Here is a 17,220-nt window from a genome sequence, read left to right as displayed (position 1 = left end):
CAATAACAGCCTATTGTTTTTTCTACCTTTGTACTTACAACTTTGAAACTGAAGATTAGAAGCTTGAAGATAGAAGAAAAATCCCCTCTCATAGCTGAGAGCCAGACAAAAACACAGACCCAACATTCCCTCCCTGAGTTTTGAAAAAATCCAGTTTCCTGATTGGTCCTCTGGTCAGGTGTTTGGTTCTCGTTAACCCTCTACAGGTAAAAGAAACATTAACTCTTAGCTATCTATTTATGACAGAGTAACAAGAAGGGTTCTTCATGTATGTTAGCAACAAGAAGAAAGTCAAGGAAAGTGTGGGCCCCTCACTGAATGAGGGAGGCAACCTAGTGATGGGATGTGGAAAAAGCTAATGTACTGTAATACATCATGGCCAGAGGGCAGCAGGAGAGTATTAGCAGGGAGCCTTATTCCCTGCAAGGGGAGGAAGGTTTGCTATAGATTAGTTGGAGCACCTGAAGCCAATTAGAGCACCTGAAGCCAATTAGAGCACTAGCAGTCAGTCATGTGATAAAACCCCCCTGCTTCAGTCAGACAGTGTGGGAGTTGGAGCAGGAAGGTTTGATTGGAGCAGAGAGCAGTTTGAAGGAGTTGGAGCAGAGAACAGTTTTGAAGAGAAACCAAAAGGAAAGTTTGGAAGAGTGCTGCGGTGGGCTGAGAAATCCAAAAACCCTAGGTAAGGGGCACCTGGCTTGTGTAGAAGGAGGGCAAGAAGCCCTTCCACAAGCTGAAGGGCAGGAGAGGGAAGTAGCCCAGGGGAAGGAACTGCCAAATCAAGTGGTTCATCACTAACCTCAGGGCCCCTGGGTTGGGACCTGGAGAAGAGGGTGGGCCCAGGTCCCTCCCTCTCCGCTTCCCTCCTCAAGGACACTAGTGGGGCAGTTAAATACCAATTCAGAGGCAAGCAATGGCACCCTGAACCTTCCCCAAAGAAGAGAAAGCGCGAGACCCAGCATAACAGTACCGGCAATTTGCCACAGTACTCAATATTTTTTTGCCTCTGTCTTCAGAAACAAGGACAGCTCCCAGACTGCTGCACTGGGCAACACAGTATGGGGAGAAGGTGACCAGCCCTCCATGGAGAAAGAAGTGGCTCGGGACTATTTAAAAACACTAGACGAGCACAAGTCCATGGGGTCCGGATACTCTGCATCTGAGGGTGCTAAAGGAGCTGGCGGATGTGACTGCAGAGCCATTGGCCATTATCTTTGAAAACTCATGGTGATCGGGGGAGGTCCCGGATGACTGGAAAAAGGCTAATGTAGTGCCCATCTTTTAAAAAGGGAAGGAGGAGGATCTGGGGAACTAGAGGCAAGTCAGCCTCACCTGAGTCCCTGACAAAATCATGGAGCAGGTCCTCAGGGAATCAATTCTGAAGCACTTGGAGGAGAAGAAAGTGATCAGAAGATCTTACACGCAGACACCATCGATTTCCAAAAAGGCAAGACTCAATCAGCCTGGATTGAGAACTAAGTGCGATCACCAGGTGGGCCCATGATTATCTATGGGTTGTCTGACTGTATGCGGGGAAAGGATGCATGGTGTATTAGACACTCTGTTGAACTGTACTTTAGCAATCATGCGCGCTTTGACGAGAAATCCACTGTATTCGCCCAGCAAGGTAAAGAAGTAGGCTGGATGAATGAACATAGGTGGATAGAAAGCTGGCCTAAATCGTCAAGGCTCAGTGGGTAGTGATCAAACAGTTCGATGTGCTAGTTGGCAGGCCGGTTTCAATCAAAGGGCCGCCAAGAGTCTGTGCCTGGGGCCTGCGTGTTGTTCAATATCTTCGTATAATGGCTGGAAGGATGCGTGGACGCACTCTCTGCAGTTTGGCAGGATGACACCATAAACGGGGAGGCGTGGTAAATAACGGCTGGAGTAGGCTAAGAATATGCAGAGGGACCTAGACAAATTAGGGGATTGGGCCAAAGAGAAACTTGATGGTAGTTCAACAAGGACAAGTGCAGAGTCCTGACTTAGGATGGAAGAAATCCCATCTCAACTGTTTACAGACTAGGGACCGGAATGGCTAAGTGAAGCAGTTCTGCAGAAAGGACTCTAGGGTTACAGTGGAACGAGAATCGGATATGAGTCCAAGTGTCCTTGCTTGCAAGAAGGCGAGATCGACGATTTTGGCTGTAGATAAGAGGAGGCATTTGCCCAGCAGATCGAGGGATGTGATATTGCCCTCTGTTCGAGGTATGGTGAGGCCCCAGTCTGGAGATGGATCCAGTGGGCCACACAATCAAAAGGATGGGCAAGAAATTAAGTATGGAAAATGGAAGAGTCCAGCGAGGGCAACAAAAATGAGTAGGGCCTGGAGATGTACTACTGATGATGAGGCTGAGGGACTGGAGATTGTTTTAGTCTGCAGAAGACAAGAATCGAGGGGGGATTTGATAGCTTGCTTTCAAACTACCTGCAAAAGGGGGTTCCAAGTGAATGGATCTAGATCTGTTCTCAGTGGTAGCAGATGACAGAACAAGGATAATGGTCTCAATTGCAGTGGGGGAGGTTTAGGTGTGGATATAGGACGAAAACTTTTCCACTCAGAGTGGTGAACAGCGACTGGATATGGTTACCCGTGGGTAGGTAGTGGGAGTATCCTCCTTCCTTAGAGGTTTTTAAGGTCAGGCTTGACAAAGCCCTGGCTGGGATGATTTAGTTGGGAATCGGTCCTGCTTTGAGCAGGGGGTTGGACTAGATGACCTTCTGAGGTCTCTTCCAGCCCTGATATTCTATGATTTGAGTTGTTGTTTGGGGTCTCTTATGGGATTATCCCATGCCTCGTAATCAAAATGTCGTCTTCTGCGGTGACTCTTGTATTCTTGAATGGGTGAGAAAATAGCTTCAGTGTGAAGTTCCTCTGCCAACTTTTGTGCACTCTTCAGAATGTTTTGAAATCCCACATCTGACCGGTAAGACTGCAGGTATGACTTTGCTTCGTCCAGTTGTTCCATTGCTCCAGATATATCACTATCAACACCTTGGAGTCTCTTGCTTACAACATATATTCCAAACAGTATGTCATGCCACCACACGAAGCCACACAGAAATTTGAAGTTATGTATGTTTCTGGTGATTCCATTTCCCTCTGCCACGGTTCTCCCACAAACAGTTCCTGTCATAGTATTATCCTCCATAATGGCAACTATGGCCTCATCTATCTTCCCAATTTGGTGTTTGATAGGTTTTATCGCCTCCACTCTACTTTGCCATTGTGTGATACTCATTGGTTTCAGTGTCAGAGAGGATGTTTCTAGATGTTGCTTCAAAATTTGCCATCGATGAGTTGATGCAGAGAAAAATATATAGATACTTTTGAATTAGATTAAAAAATTCAGCAGCCTCACCAGTGATGCAGCATCAGCTTCTAACCACCAAGTTCAATAAATGAGAACTGCCTGGGACACAGAAAGCTCCAGGATTTAACTCTTGGATCCGTGTCTGCACTCCTCTGTTCTTTCCTTTCATGTTGGCACCATTATCATAGCCTTGACCTCTCATGTCAGCTATCACAATTCCCATATCTTCCAGCTTTTTACGAAGCACATTTGTCATACCAGCTCCTGTAGTATCATCAATGTCACTAAATTCTAGAAAATACTCTCTGACAGTCACCATTGCAGGGACATTTTCACTAGCTTCAGTTGTTGCTGCAAAACGCACCATTAAAGTCATTTATTCCGTATGGCTGATGTTAGGTGTGCAGTCCGGAATAACAGAGTAATATCTTGCTGACTTCAGATCTGCCACAATCTTCTCTTTTACTTTTGTTGCCAGTATGATCTCATTTTGAATTGTTTTTTCCAAGGTAGTGGTGTGTGTACACTTCTTAGGTGATGACTCTTCTTAGATGCTCCTAGGGTACAGCATCAAACTCGGCCATCATCTCCACAGTTTTAAGGAAATTTCCATTGTTTGGCACATACATGGTTACATCCATTTGAGATAGAGATGTGAACACTGCAGTAGCTGCCAGGTCACCTGCACTCTGACTAACTGGAAGATCAGGCGTCTCCTCACCACTTTCATCCTCACTGGGGCCAAAAGGCTCACCGTGAACATTTGTGTCTGTGTATCTCAGGAGAGCTCCTTCCTGCTTAGATAGAAAAGCTTCCTTTGCTTGCTTTCTTTTTCTGAATGCTGCCCCAGAGAGGCGTTTTCTTCTTTCACTCATGACTGTTGTTCTGTGCCAGCTATAGTGGCTGTCAACACTCAGTTGAAGGGGACTGTAAAGGTGCACGGCCGGGGCTCGACCCTCCCTGGGGAGGAGAGGAGCCACACCGGCCTCGGTACCCGTCGTCTGAGTCAGCCGCTGTCCTCAGGGCTGAGCGACGTTGCACAGTCGCTTGGGGCTCCGGCCGTCTGCTATAGGTCGGGGCAACGAGTACAAAGTTAGAGGCTCAGACCCTCGTGGCTCGGGGCTGAGCAGTCAACAGTTCAGGCAGCTCGGGCCCTTTGGGGCAGGACCGAGCAGTAGCACAGTTAAAGGGGCCCAGCCCTTGGTTCGGGCAGGGCACCAAACACACAGTTACAATAGCTCAGACCCTTGTGGCTCAGGGTTGAGCAGTCACCGCTAGACTTGATGGCCTCCTTAGGCCGGGAAGAGGGGGATTCTGCCACCCGGGTACGGGTGGCAGGGGGAACGCAGGCCCACCCACTCCACTGCGTTCCAGCCCGGGGCCCTAGTAGCGGCTATCACCGCTGACGGTCAGTGGGGTTCCTGGCCGCAACACACTGACATGGGTTCCGGCATACCTGCAGTCTGACTGGAGTCAGCTGCCCCTGGGCTACTTCCAATCTCCCCCTCTGGGCCTACCTGACCTGGGGCGTCAGTCCTTGAGAAGTCTAGTAGCATGGGCTCCTCCGAGCCAGGGCTGGGCGGTAGGTCCGGCAATACCTCTGGGAAGTCCGACCAGGCCTGCTCCGGGGGTTCCTCGGGGTAGTAGCAGGGACGGGGTGGCTTTGGCAGCTCCTCGTCGTAGCTGGCGTGGGGAAGCTCCGGCCAGTCAGGGCAACGGCCCTGGGCCCCAGCAGTTTCCCAGTCACAAGCACCCTCTGGCAGGTCTGCTCCCAACAGCGGCTGGGCTCCGACTGAGGGCCGGCTTTTATACTTCCGGGTCGCCTCCTGACCCACTGAGGGGCGGGCTCACTGCTCTGTGGCCCCGCCCCCTTAGGTGTCTGACGGGGCTCGACCCTCCCTGGGGAGGAGGGGAGCCACACCACCTCGTTACAGGGACAAATAAGCAGGCTGGTAGCAGGGCCCGAGTGAGGGAAGATATCAGCATCTTAAGGGCTTAACTGGCTCCTACTACTTCAGTTGACTGCCTGTTTTCCTCAGGTAGGTTCAGAGAAGCAGCAGGAAACTCCCTGACAAGCTGGTGTGAATCAGTCCAGGCTCCTGGGGGTGCTTGAGAGGTACATAAGAGGCTCCTCCGCCTCCTCCTCTCTCTCCCTGCAGCTCCTGCTGCTTTCTGTTATTCCCTCTCACCTTTTCTCCTGCCTGCCTGTTATGTCTCTTGTGCCCTCCCTTCTCCAGCACAGCACTCCACCATCTCTGTGCATCTAGAGCAGGAAGAATACATATGAACCAGCAGCAGACACAATTTTCTACACTCTGGGTCCTAGTGGTGCCCCCCCGCCCCCAGTCTGGCATCTGAGGTGACTGCCTCAGTTTGCCTCATGGTAAGGCCAGCCCTATTCCCACCCCTGCTCTGCCCCCTCCCATCCCCATTCCACCCCTTCTCCCAAGCCCCGCTTCACCTCTTTCCAGCTTCCGCCCTGTAGTGAGGCGGCCTGGCTCCCAGCCACCCCAGAGAGGGATGAGCCCCTGCGGATGCCAAAGTGGGCAGAGTCACTGGAGCCTGCACCCGCCCCCCAGAGGTCAAGGCACCGGACAGGAAGTATAAAAGCCCAACCCCAGGGCTCAGAAGTGGCCTGGCTACCAGAGAGGCCAGACACTGATGCCTCAGCTCCCGCTGGGGAGACTCCTGCCGCCTGTGACCAACCCGAGGACTGGCCATACCAGCGGAGGCTGGACACCGACTAGATGCTGGAAGAGCCCCTAAGCTGACCGGTACAAATGGTCCCAGAGGAGCTGCCCAGTTTACCCCTCACTCAATATCCAGAGGAGCCCATGGTGCTAGACACCGTGGAAGACGCCGCTGAGACGCAGGTACTGGTAGAGGGAGAGGTCGGAAGTAGTCCAGAGGCAACCGACCCTAGTCTGGCTGCAGCACACCCAGAGCCAATGTCAGTGTGTTGCGGCCAGGATCCCCACTGACACAGCAGCAGGCTGCCTGCTGCCATTAGGGCCCCGGGCTGGGACATAGAGGAGTGGGCGGGCCTGTATCCCCCCTGCCACCTGACTCCCGGGTGGCAGTCTGCCCCTCGCCCCCGATGCTCAGGACCAGGAGCCTGGGCTTGTTAAATCCTAAACTATTTGCTCAGCCCCTGCCTGAGGGTCTGAGCCCTGAACTGTTGGTTGCTGCCCCGCCCTGACCTAGGGCCTGGGCTTACAATATGGAACTATTTGCTCAGCCCCTGCCTGAGGGCCTGAGCTCCTGACTGTTTCCTGCCTCACTAGGCTAATTCGCCAGCTCACCGGACTTGTGTAGTGAGGCGGCCTGGCTCTCAGTCGCCCCAAGGAGGGGCAACCTCAACAGCGGACATCTACACACCCCATCCCCTGAGCGATGCTGGGAGCCAGTGAGGCAGAGCAGAGTAGGGTGGGCTGGGGCCAGGTCACTCGTTACTGTTGGTGACAGGGCCCCTGCTAACTCCCATACTGCTATGGACCCTGCATCCCCCTGAATTGTGGGGTCCCCCCAAACTGAGGGGCCTGGGGCAGTTGCCCCAGTCTGTCCTATGGACAGGATGGCTCTGCAGCTGGGTGAATTCTGCAAAAGTGCAGAATTCATGTGCTGTGCAGAATTTTTTTTCTCTACAGAAAATATATTCTGCCAGAGATGTTCTGCAGTGATACCTTTTGCCTACCTGGGTTTTCTGTGGTGCCAGAACAGAGAGCAGCTGCTCTCAGGCACAAGCGATTCCTGCTGTAGATCGGGAAGAGAAGAGGCGCAGGACACTGTGAGGAACTAACTGGTGCCAGGTCAGGAGGCACTGGCTATGAGTGGATGGACAGTGTGGGCACATGGGGGTGTTGGGTGGTCAGACTGGGGTTCAGAAGAGGTAGTGGGTAGGGACAGCCTGGTGTGGGGCCTCAATTGGAAAGGGGGTTTAGTGACACATGGGGACAGGGAGTAGGGTGTGCTGGGACACATAGGAATGGCTGATGGATGTAGGGACACATGGAGCGAGGAGAAGGGAGTGGCTGAGTGGGATTGCAGGGCCACATGGGGATAGAGGCAAATGTGCCTGACTGAATGAGAGAGGGAGGCTATGGGTCAGCCAGGATCTGCATCAGGGAGGCTCCCTAAGAATTTCCCACACACCCCCTCAACAATTGTTCCATACTTTTCCTACCCACCCTCAGCAACTTTCGAGGTTAACACCCAGGCCCCTTCCCAGCAATTACTTTCCACACCATCAGCTCCTCCATTACCCCAACTTCCCCAAACTTTTGCACTGCTTCTGGGGATGCTGGAAATACATATCTCTAGTGTAGTTTAAATGAATTATTACTCAAAGTTTTTTGTATTAATATGCCCAGTTGTGATGTGTTGGATCACAGAAACCTTCTTGGGAGCTGCCACCCGATGTGCCAAGACTACTTCTACCCCTGCCTTCCCTGCCAGCTCGGGCCCCAGCACCCTGACTTGCTAAGCCAGACACTCCCGTCTGCTCCAACGAAGACCCAGGGTCTGAATTACTTGCCCCAAAGCTGCAGGTTTACCTGAAAGCAGCTCACAGAAGTGTGCTTGTCTTTAACACTCAGATGCCCAACTCCCAATGGGGTCTAAACCCAGATAAATCCGTTTTATCCTGTATAAAGCTTATACAGGATAAACTCATAAATTGTTCACCCTCTGTAACACTGATAGAGAGATATGCACAGCTGTTTGCGCCCCCAGGTGTTAATACATACTTTGAGTTAATTAATAAGTAAAAAGTCATTTTATTAAATATAGAAAGTAGGATTTAAGTGGTACCAAGTAGTGACAGACAGAACAAAGTAAGTCACCAAGCAAAATAAAATAAAATGTGCAAATCTATGTCTAATCAACCTGAATACAGATAAGATCCTCACCAGTTCCAGAATGCTCCCTTTCACAGACTAATCTCCTGTTAGTCTGGGTCCAGCAATCACTCACCCCCTTGCAGTTTCTTTCTGGTCTCTCTTGGAATGGAGAGGCTTTCTCTTTAGCCAGCTGAAGACAAAATGGAGGGGTCTCTCGGGTTTAAATAGACTTGTGGGTGAAGACCTCTCTCCTATGCAAAGTCCAGCTCCAAGATAGAGTTACAGAGTCACCTGGGCAAGTCACATGCCCATGCATGACTCACAGTCTTTACAGGCAGAAGCCATTGTCCACATGGTGTTTTGTTTGTCTCCAGGAAAACTTCTTATGTGGATTGGAGCATTCCAAGATGCATTGTTCCCCAAGTGCTTCCTGATCAGGTACTTAACCTTGCAAATTCCTTCCTAAAGAAGCTGATCAAATGCCTCACAAAGCTTACGTAGAAATCAAGCAAGTATATAGCCCATATTCTTAACCTCAAGTACAAAATGATATATGTGTACAAATAGGATGAATAGATTTAATAAACCATAACCTTTACAGAGAGATGTTACATGGCACAGGCAGCACAAAACATATTCCAGTTATGTCATATTCCCATAAAGCATTATGGGGTACAGCGTCACACTAGTAATGAATCTGTTTGTCAAAAAACATTTCTTTAATCTTTTTTGTGCCCTGAATTGCTACAGAAATACTTGCTGACAGGTATTGTGAAATAAATTATTAAAATAATTGAAACGTGTGATTATATTGTTCTGTTTTGACAAATAAAATATAAAGAATTCTAAACTATTGTGAGCAGAATTTTTAATTTTTGCTGCAGAGTTTTCCCAGGAGTAGAACTTATGTTCAAGTAATAGGTGATCAACAGGCAATGGTTTCTTCTCCGGGTGCAGCTACCATAGGTTTGGGGTGGAGGTGGAACATTGCCTTCTCCTCCCTCCATGTACTTCCTAGTAATCCTACTTAACTTTGTCTAGCACATTGTTTCAAAGGATCCTTTGAAGCTCATAACGCTTTCTAAGGCTTTTGTTAGCCAGGTCCCCTCCCCAGAGGGGTTACAGACCATCCCACAATAATGCATACACACTCATATTTTTAATAAAATAAATTCCTAGAATACTGAACACTTAATTCAGTAAAGTTTGAGTTAATTCTCTAAGGATGGTTCAGAATATTGCAGAAAATTTCATCTCTGTCAAATCCATGTCTGTTTGTATCCATCTTTCTCTTATCCTATTCTTAGATTCTCATATTTTGGGGCAAATAATTTTTTGTTTTGTGTTTGTAGAATGTCCAGCAGAATGGGATCATGGTCTGTGACTAATACTACTAAATGCTACAGTAATAGAAATTATAATAATGGTGTAGTCTTTTATTCTACTTAGAGTTAATTATATTTCCCTGGGTTCAGCTCTGGTGGCTATGGTCTCCAGTTCAACAGAGGTGTCTCTGTTGGTTCTAGATCTGGAGCCCGTAGGAACACAGTAAACCATAGGCAAGTAACACCTACAATTACAAGAGCATCTATCTTTTAGTAATTTTATTAAAGTTGCCAATAGAATCATGAAAGTAACAGCATATATAATTCCAAAAAGATATGTACCATGCCCTAACTGTAACTGTAGACATAGTCACATCCTCTTAGGCGGTGTTAGAGTGTTTCGACCCTCTCAGTGTCTGTTGGCCCTCACATGGATTGATTGTCAGTATGGTAGTGGTTCCTGCTAGAGTCTCCCAAAGGGAGCTGAACTTGCCTATTCTTAGGCACCCCTTTTTATACAGTGACTTTGACTATACCTACTTCTGTGCATGTACATACTCTTGATTGTCTCATTCTTATTGGTCCTTGTCTCTTGGAGACACGAGGGACTCCGAATTCTGTAGACTGTGTAGGATGATATTCCACCTTTGTCTTGCAGTTAAGGCATGTGTTATGAACCATTTTGTTGTTGCAGCAATTTTATGATTAATTTTAAGCTTTCCTGAAGTTGCTTTTGCAATGTTACTAGAATTTTAGGTCATCAGGTCATCCCTGGACCATTTCTTGTATCCAAGGCCTAAAATAGCTAAGCTAGATCTTGCAGGTTTCAGCCTACAGTTTCCTTGCATTTCAGGTTGTCTGATTTCTCACCTAGTTCCACTAAATATTATTCATTCTCATGTCTTGCTTAATCTTATACTTTTATAATTCCATAAACCAATTTCTATAAATCAATTTTTATTAACATAGTGAGTATACCACGTATAACACATTGATTAATCATAACGCCATACAATAAATGAATACCAAACTAACATTATTGGCTACAATAGGCAGGTTCTGGGCAGTGGAAGGGAGGGCGTTAGAGAGCTGAGGAGAGGAAGGTTTGGGGCAAAGAGCTCCTGTGAGCCAGGAGTGCTGGAGACACTAAGGGTGGGGATGCCATGGAACAGCTGCTGTAGGGAATTAGGATGCTGTGGAGGGCTGGACGAAATGGAAATCAAGGATCTGGAAGGGTTGGTGCTGGTTAGAGTAAAGGGAGCATGGGTTCTAGGTAGTGGTGCTCCAGGAAATAGAGGTGCTAGCAATGGGACACATTTCTGGCAGGAACTCTTGGGAATCAGGACCAAGGAACAATTGAGACAGTGGGATGATGGGTGGAAAAGGTTGAGGAATAGAGAATTTGGGAGTACTGGTAGCAAGGTGGGCACTGGGCAATGGGGGAGTTGAGGAGGAAACAAGGGCCTGGTCTACACTACGAGTTTATATCAAATTTAGCAGTGTTAAATCACATTAACCCTGCACCCATCTATACAAGGAACGGTCCTTATACTCGATCTACAGAAGGGCTCTTAATTAGCGCATTATCGTACTCCTACCCCGACGAGGGAGTAGCACTGAAATCGTGTATTGCCATTTCGATAATGTTAGTGTGGCCACAGGAGTTCAACGGTATGTGGCCTCCGGGCGCTATCCCACTGTGCACCATTGTGACCGCTCTGCGACAGCAATTTCTGAACTCGGATGCAAGACAGGTAAGGTCAGAAAAGCCTTGACGATACCTTTGTATTTTCATTTCCTGTTTGCCAGTGTGGGTGCGCCAATCAGGCAAAGGTGAGGCCAGGTGAGTCCCAGAATCCAAAAAGACTCCAGTTGGACCGTACAGGAGATTACTGAATCTGATCTCTGTATTGGAGATGAATCTGTTCTATTCAGAACATCTCTTCTAAAAGAGAAATGCCAAGCATTTGAAAAAATCTTCAAAGCTATGTTGGACAGAGGCCACAATAGGGACTCAACACAGTGCTGCCATGGATGGAGCTGAGCAAAGTGTACCAAGAAAGCCAAAGAATCAAATGGACGCGCAGGAGGAGGGAGGTGGAAACTGAAGACCTAGCTAATCCACAGTTCCCACACTCTCTGAAAACCATTGCATTCTTGTCTAGCTCCAAAGCCTGAAGGTCAAAAACATTGTCCGTGTGGTCACGGCTATGTATCAGCCCCTCCCCCCCATGCAAGAAAAAGGGAAAAAATTGTTTCTTGCCTTTTTTCATGTCTACCATATGTCTACTGGACTCTGCTGGCAGCGCGATGCGCAAGCGCTACACAGCAGCATTCCATCTCCCCTTCCCAATGCAAATGGACGATAATGACTGGTATCAACATCCCGTGAGTGCTCCTGGCTGGCCTAGGTGAGGTCAGCAGGAGTGCCTGGGAAAAATGGGAAATGACTCCGAGGTCATCTCTTCTTTAGCTTGTCTCCTATGGAGAGTCAGGTCCTGCCTTGGATATCATAGCAGCTGGAACGCTGCCCCTCCCCTCCCCTTTGATATATAATGCGATTCGAGCCCTGCTGGAATATCCATCCAGTTGTAGCTGCCTCCCTCCCGCACTTTGATATATAAATGGAGATTTCAGAACCTGCTGGAATACCATAGCAGCTAGGAGGCCCCCCCCGCCCCCTTTCCCCCGTCCCCTTATCTCTACTTGCGAGCAATCAACGTAATAAGACACATCAAGAAATGGGCGTAACTGTCAGACAGTATCCGCACATCACTCATGATTATTGCCTTTATCTGTCCCCCCTTAGTCTCCTCTTTTTCCAAGCTGAAGAGCCTAGCCCTCTTTAATTCTTTCCCATATGGGACCCTCCAACCCCTAACATTTAGTTGCCCTTCTAACTTTTCTAGAGCTAAGAATATCTTTTTGAGGTGACAGACCACATCTGTAAACAGATTTGAGATGTTGGGGTACCATGGGAATTTATATAAGGGCAATAATATTCTGAGTCTTATTCCGATCCCTTTTGCATGATTCCTAACATCCTGTTTGCGTTTTGACCGCCTCTGCGCACTGCGTGGACACTTACAGCGAACTATCACATGATGAGACGCACGATCTTTTTCCTGACTCATTTGTAGCTAAATTAGCCCAAACCTATGTATATATAGTTGGGGTTATTTTTTTTTTTCAATAGTCATTACTTTAACATTTATCCACCCATTAAATTTCATTTGCCATTTTGTTGCCCAATCACTTAGTTTTTGTGAGATCTTAGGAATCTAAGTACAACTATTCCACTGGATCCCCTATGTCCACAATGTTTTGTTGACCCCTCAAACAAATCTAATTAGATTTGAGTAAGAACGATTTCCTTTACAGAAACCATGTGCTATTGCTCAACAGTTTTGTTTGCTATGTGGTCTGCCCAATTCTATTTCTTAACCTATGTTTCGTTTAACTAAGCCCGGTATCGAAGAAAAATTACTCACCTAAGCATCATCAAGCTCGTGATAGAAAAGAACTGGAACTTGAAGGCAAAGAAATCCCCATTTTAGTTTCTCGCAAATGACGTTTATCGTTCTTTAAAGCACTCCTTTTCGTATCTCGATCATCAAGGGGCGTCCCCATTCTGGTTGTTTAAGCAGAGCCTTCCTTGCGATTTGATGTACTTAAAAAAACATTGTTATTACACTTTGAGTTTTTGCTAGTGTTGAGGCTGCTGAGTGTTCATCCCCCCCACAGGAGATGTTGAATGCTATAGATTATAGTCACTATTTCAAGTGTGTATCCTGCTATTATTACCCGTCTGTACCGCAGCTCCTGTCTCCTGGCTTTTTCCGTCCTTTCCAGGCATAAGTAAAAGCTCCGTACGTTATGTCTCATTTTAGTTTTTTTCTTTTATATAACATGCTGGCTTTCTTTTATTGATTTTCATCACACAAATTGATATGGGATAACTGCACAGTAGCTGACCCAGAGACGGTGTAATCGTGTGGGGAGGAAAGGGAACCGACAATAGGTGGGCGGTTGTTTAGCAGGGCACCCTCCTCTATTGCATTTTCCAGTCTGTGCAACTGGCCTTCACGTCTAGCTCCATAATATTCTGCTCTTGAGATAGACTCTCCTAGGAGGTTGGTGACCCAGAGCGAGCTTAGTTGGGGGTGAGCCTCTTTCTGGTTGTGGTTCTTTAAGCAAGGCTTTGTCCCTGATCACTTCTTGCATGAATACTGACTCTCCATTAAGAAAAACTTAAGGGTAAAGAAAGAGGAATGACCGTGAGGGCGGGTAAGTCATTCCCAATGGTTGTCCAAATGCAACTCCTTGGCTGACCATTCACCGGAATGCCACCAGCCAGGAGTCATAACCCAGAGAGGCAGCAAGCCAGACGTTACGGCCGTAATCGACCTGACGGAGTTAACCGTTTCTAATTTGCTGATCGCCAACTTGCATAGAGCAATCAAGTGACAGTACAATCCCCCATTGACTTTAGTACGTACTTTACCCGTCGCTCTATGGTTCTGAACTTGCGGCAAAAGGCAAGCGGGCAAATAGCTGCTGTGTTAAGCACTGCCAGACCGCGTTCTGTCGGAGCAAGCATTCTCGGAGAGAAAACCATACAGCGGTTGACAGTGGGAAAAAATGCTGAACGGGCTTCATGGTGGTGGCGTGGGATTGCCTGCTAAATGTGGCCAATCTGCCCAAGTGGGCGAAATCCACCGGGAAACGGACGGAGGTTTGCAAAATGATTTGTCTGCTATCTGGTTTCTTTCACCGCGAGGGAGAGATATTAAACTGACTTGACACATTTACCCATAAAATCACTCGCCTGGACCCCTGTTAATATGCCCACATACAGGATAATGTGGTTGATTCTTCCAATCTCCAAGACATTCATGAATGGTGGCGGGCGGAGACCATGTGGGGGAACTGTGGGATAGCTATGGGATAACTACCCACAATGCAACGTTCTGGAATTGACGCTAGCCTCGGTACATGGACGCACAGCGCCAAATTAATGTGCTTAGTGTGGCCACGTGCACTTGACTTTATACAATCTATTTCCAAAAACCGGTTTCTGTAAAATTGGAATAATCCTGTAGTGTAGACATACTCAAGGAGTGGTTGCTCCTCGGGTTGCAGGAGCTGGGAAAGGGTGAGAGCAATTAGAGGAAGAGATGAGGGGGTCATAGTGATTGGCAGGGATAGCCTCTCTGTGCCCTTCCTTATCTCTCTGAGTGTCTCCCCTCAGCTGTCAGGCCTGGAGCCTTTCTCTCTCCCTCAATGTCTGTGGGCCTCTGTCTGTCAATAGGAAGCAGTTGTAGGGGGAGTCCTCTGTGGCTGGAGTCTGCTCTGGGTTTTTCCTTTGATCATGAGTGTCTGGCTGTGTGTGTTCCCAGGAGACATGGGCACAGTTAAACCCCTACACCTTTGAAAACGTGGGGAGCTGGCCCCAGGATTTTACTGCTTTAAAATGGGCTTGGTTTAAAATAACAGAACTGTTTTTGTGGGTGACAAATGTCTCATGATTTTACCTAATCTCACTTGTCTTCTTTCCCTTGAGCAGGGTTTCCAGTTTCCAAACCTGATGTCATCTCCCAGCAGGAACGAAGGGAAGAGCTGTTTTCCCCAGATCTCCAGACCTCAGTAGAAAGAGAGCTCCTGAGAGGCAAGAGTACAGGTGAGTGATCATTAAACCAACTCAGTGCCTGAAGGAAATAGCTGGGATTCCCAACAAAGACTTTTTGAGCTTTCTGAATTCAGGATTGTCCCCAGCAGATGTCATATCCACAGGGCAGATATTGCTCATGGCTTCCTACCTATCCTGACTTACTCCTGGCACTAGCTCCCTTCCTGAACTTCCTTCTCCCCGAGTGTTTGGATGGGAGCTGGATGCAGAATTGATCCCCTACTCTTTCCCCTTTAGGGAAGAGTTTGGGAAACTTCAGTCCCTGGTTGTTGTTTTTTTTTTTCCATCTCCAGCTTCTTCTTTTGGTTTGTTCTCCTGTTTTCCATTCCGGTTTCTGAGGTTTTTCTTTTTCTGTCCCACCAGATGATGGGATGGTGAATGAGACTGTGGAGCAGAATCCCCAGCAGGAAGATGATGAGAAAGTGGAATCACATGAGGTGTTACTGCAAAGATGCAAAGGGAGTGTGTCCAGGAGTTGTGAGCAGGAAAAAACCTGTAAGAGTCAGTACTGGCCAGCGAAGCAGCAGGGAAACCAGCCAACACAGAAAATTGGTCAATCTGTTAATTATCAGGGAACTCAGAAATGCCACAAGAAAACCATGGCCCAGCAGATTATCCTCATGGGTGAGAGAAATAACACATGCGCTGAGTGTGGTAAAAAGTTTAATAGGCTCCCACTCCTGATTATCCATCAGAGAATCCACACAGGGGAAAAACCCTATCGATGCTGTGAGTGTGGGAAAACCTTTGCTCAGAGCTCAGCTCTTATTCAACATCAGAGACTCCACACTGGGGAGAAACCCTATCAGTGCTGTGAGTGCGGGAAAACCTTCACTCAGAGCTCAGCTCTTATTCAACATCAGAGACTCCACACTGGGGAGAAACCCTATCAGTGCTGTGAGTGTGGGAAAACCTTTGCTCAGAGCTCAGCTCTTATTCAACATCAGAGACTCCACACTGGGGAGAAACCCTATCAGTGCTGTGAGTGTGGGAAAACCTTTGCTCAGAGCTCAGCTCTTATTCAACATCAGAGACTCCACACTGGGGAGAAACCCTATCAGTGCTGTGAGTGTGGGAAAACCTTTGCTCAGAGCTCAGCTCTTATTCAACATCAGAGAATCCACACAGGGGAGAAACCTTATCACTGTGAGTGCGGGAAAACCTTCAATCAGAGCTCAAGCCTTATGAAACATCAGAGAATCCACACAGGAGAGAAACCATATGGATGCTGTGAGTGTGGGAAATCCTTCACTGAGCAGTCAAGCCTTATTAAACATCAGAGAATCCACACAGGAGAGAAACCCTATCGATGCTGGGAGTGTGGGAAATCTTTCTCTCGGAGTTTATCCTTTATTCAACATCAGAGAATCCACACTGGGGAGAAACCATATGAATGCTACGAGTGCGGGAAAACCTTCACGCAGAGCTCAAACCTTATTAGCCATCAGAGGATCCACACAAAGGAGAAACTCTATGAATGCTTTGAGTGTGGGAAAATGTTCACTGATCGTTCACACCTTATTAGCCATCAGAGGATCCACACAGGGAAGAAACTCTATGAATGCTTTGAGTGCGGGAAAACATTCACTGGTACTTCAAACCTTGTTAGCCATCAGAGGATCCACACGGGGGAGAAACCCTATCGATGCTGTGAGTGTGGGAAAAGCTTCTATCGGAACTCAGCTCTTTTTCAACATCAGAGAATCCACACTGGGGAGAAACCCTATCGATGCTGTGAGTGTGGGAAAAGCTTCTCTCGGAGTTCTGCTCTTATTCAACATCAGAATATCCACACAGGGGAGAAACCCTATCGATGCTGTGAGTGTGGGAAAACCTTTGCTCAGAGCTCAGCCCTTGTTACACATCAGAGGATCCACACAAGAGAGTGACCCTATGAATGTGATGAATATGCCAGGTTCTTATATCAGAACTCAGGCTTTATTTAGCATTAGAGATGCTGCAAGGGAGCTGGGAGACCATACAAACCCTGTCTAGAGCTGAGAAAAGATTGTTTTGCTTTTGCTGATTCCCACATAGTAAAATTTAAGGCCTCA

General features: G+C 47.6%; 1 protein-coding gene across 1 annotated transcript in view; it reads left to right on the top strand.

Moving 5' to 3' along the window:
* Window positions 1-17,220, top strand: part of LOC116826854 (uncharacterized) — a 60,106-nt gene extending 42,886 nt beyond the window's left edge. The window contains exons 5-6 of the mRNA XM_032783871.2: window positions 15,044-15,157; window positions 15,530-17,220. Coding sequence (XP_032639762.1) covers window positions 15,044-15,157; window positions 15,530-17,055 — 1,640 coding nt within the window. The 3' untranslated portion in view covers window positions 17,056-17,220. The remainder of the gene's footprint in view (window positions 1-15,043; window positions 15,158-15,529) is intronic.

Source organism: Chelonoidis abingdonii, chromosome 10 (genome assembly GCF_003597395.2).
Source record: "Chelonoidis abingdonii isolate Lonesome George chromosome 10, CheloAbing_2.0, whole genome shotgun sequence".
In the NCBI taxonomy this organism is placed as follows: Eukaryota; Metazoa; Chordata; order Testudines; family Testudinidae; genus Chelonoidis; species Chelonoidis abingdonii.
The sequence above is the reverse complement of the archived record's forward strand: the minus strand, read 5'-3'. Positions and strand labels throughout refer to the sequence as shown.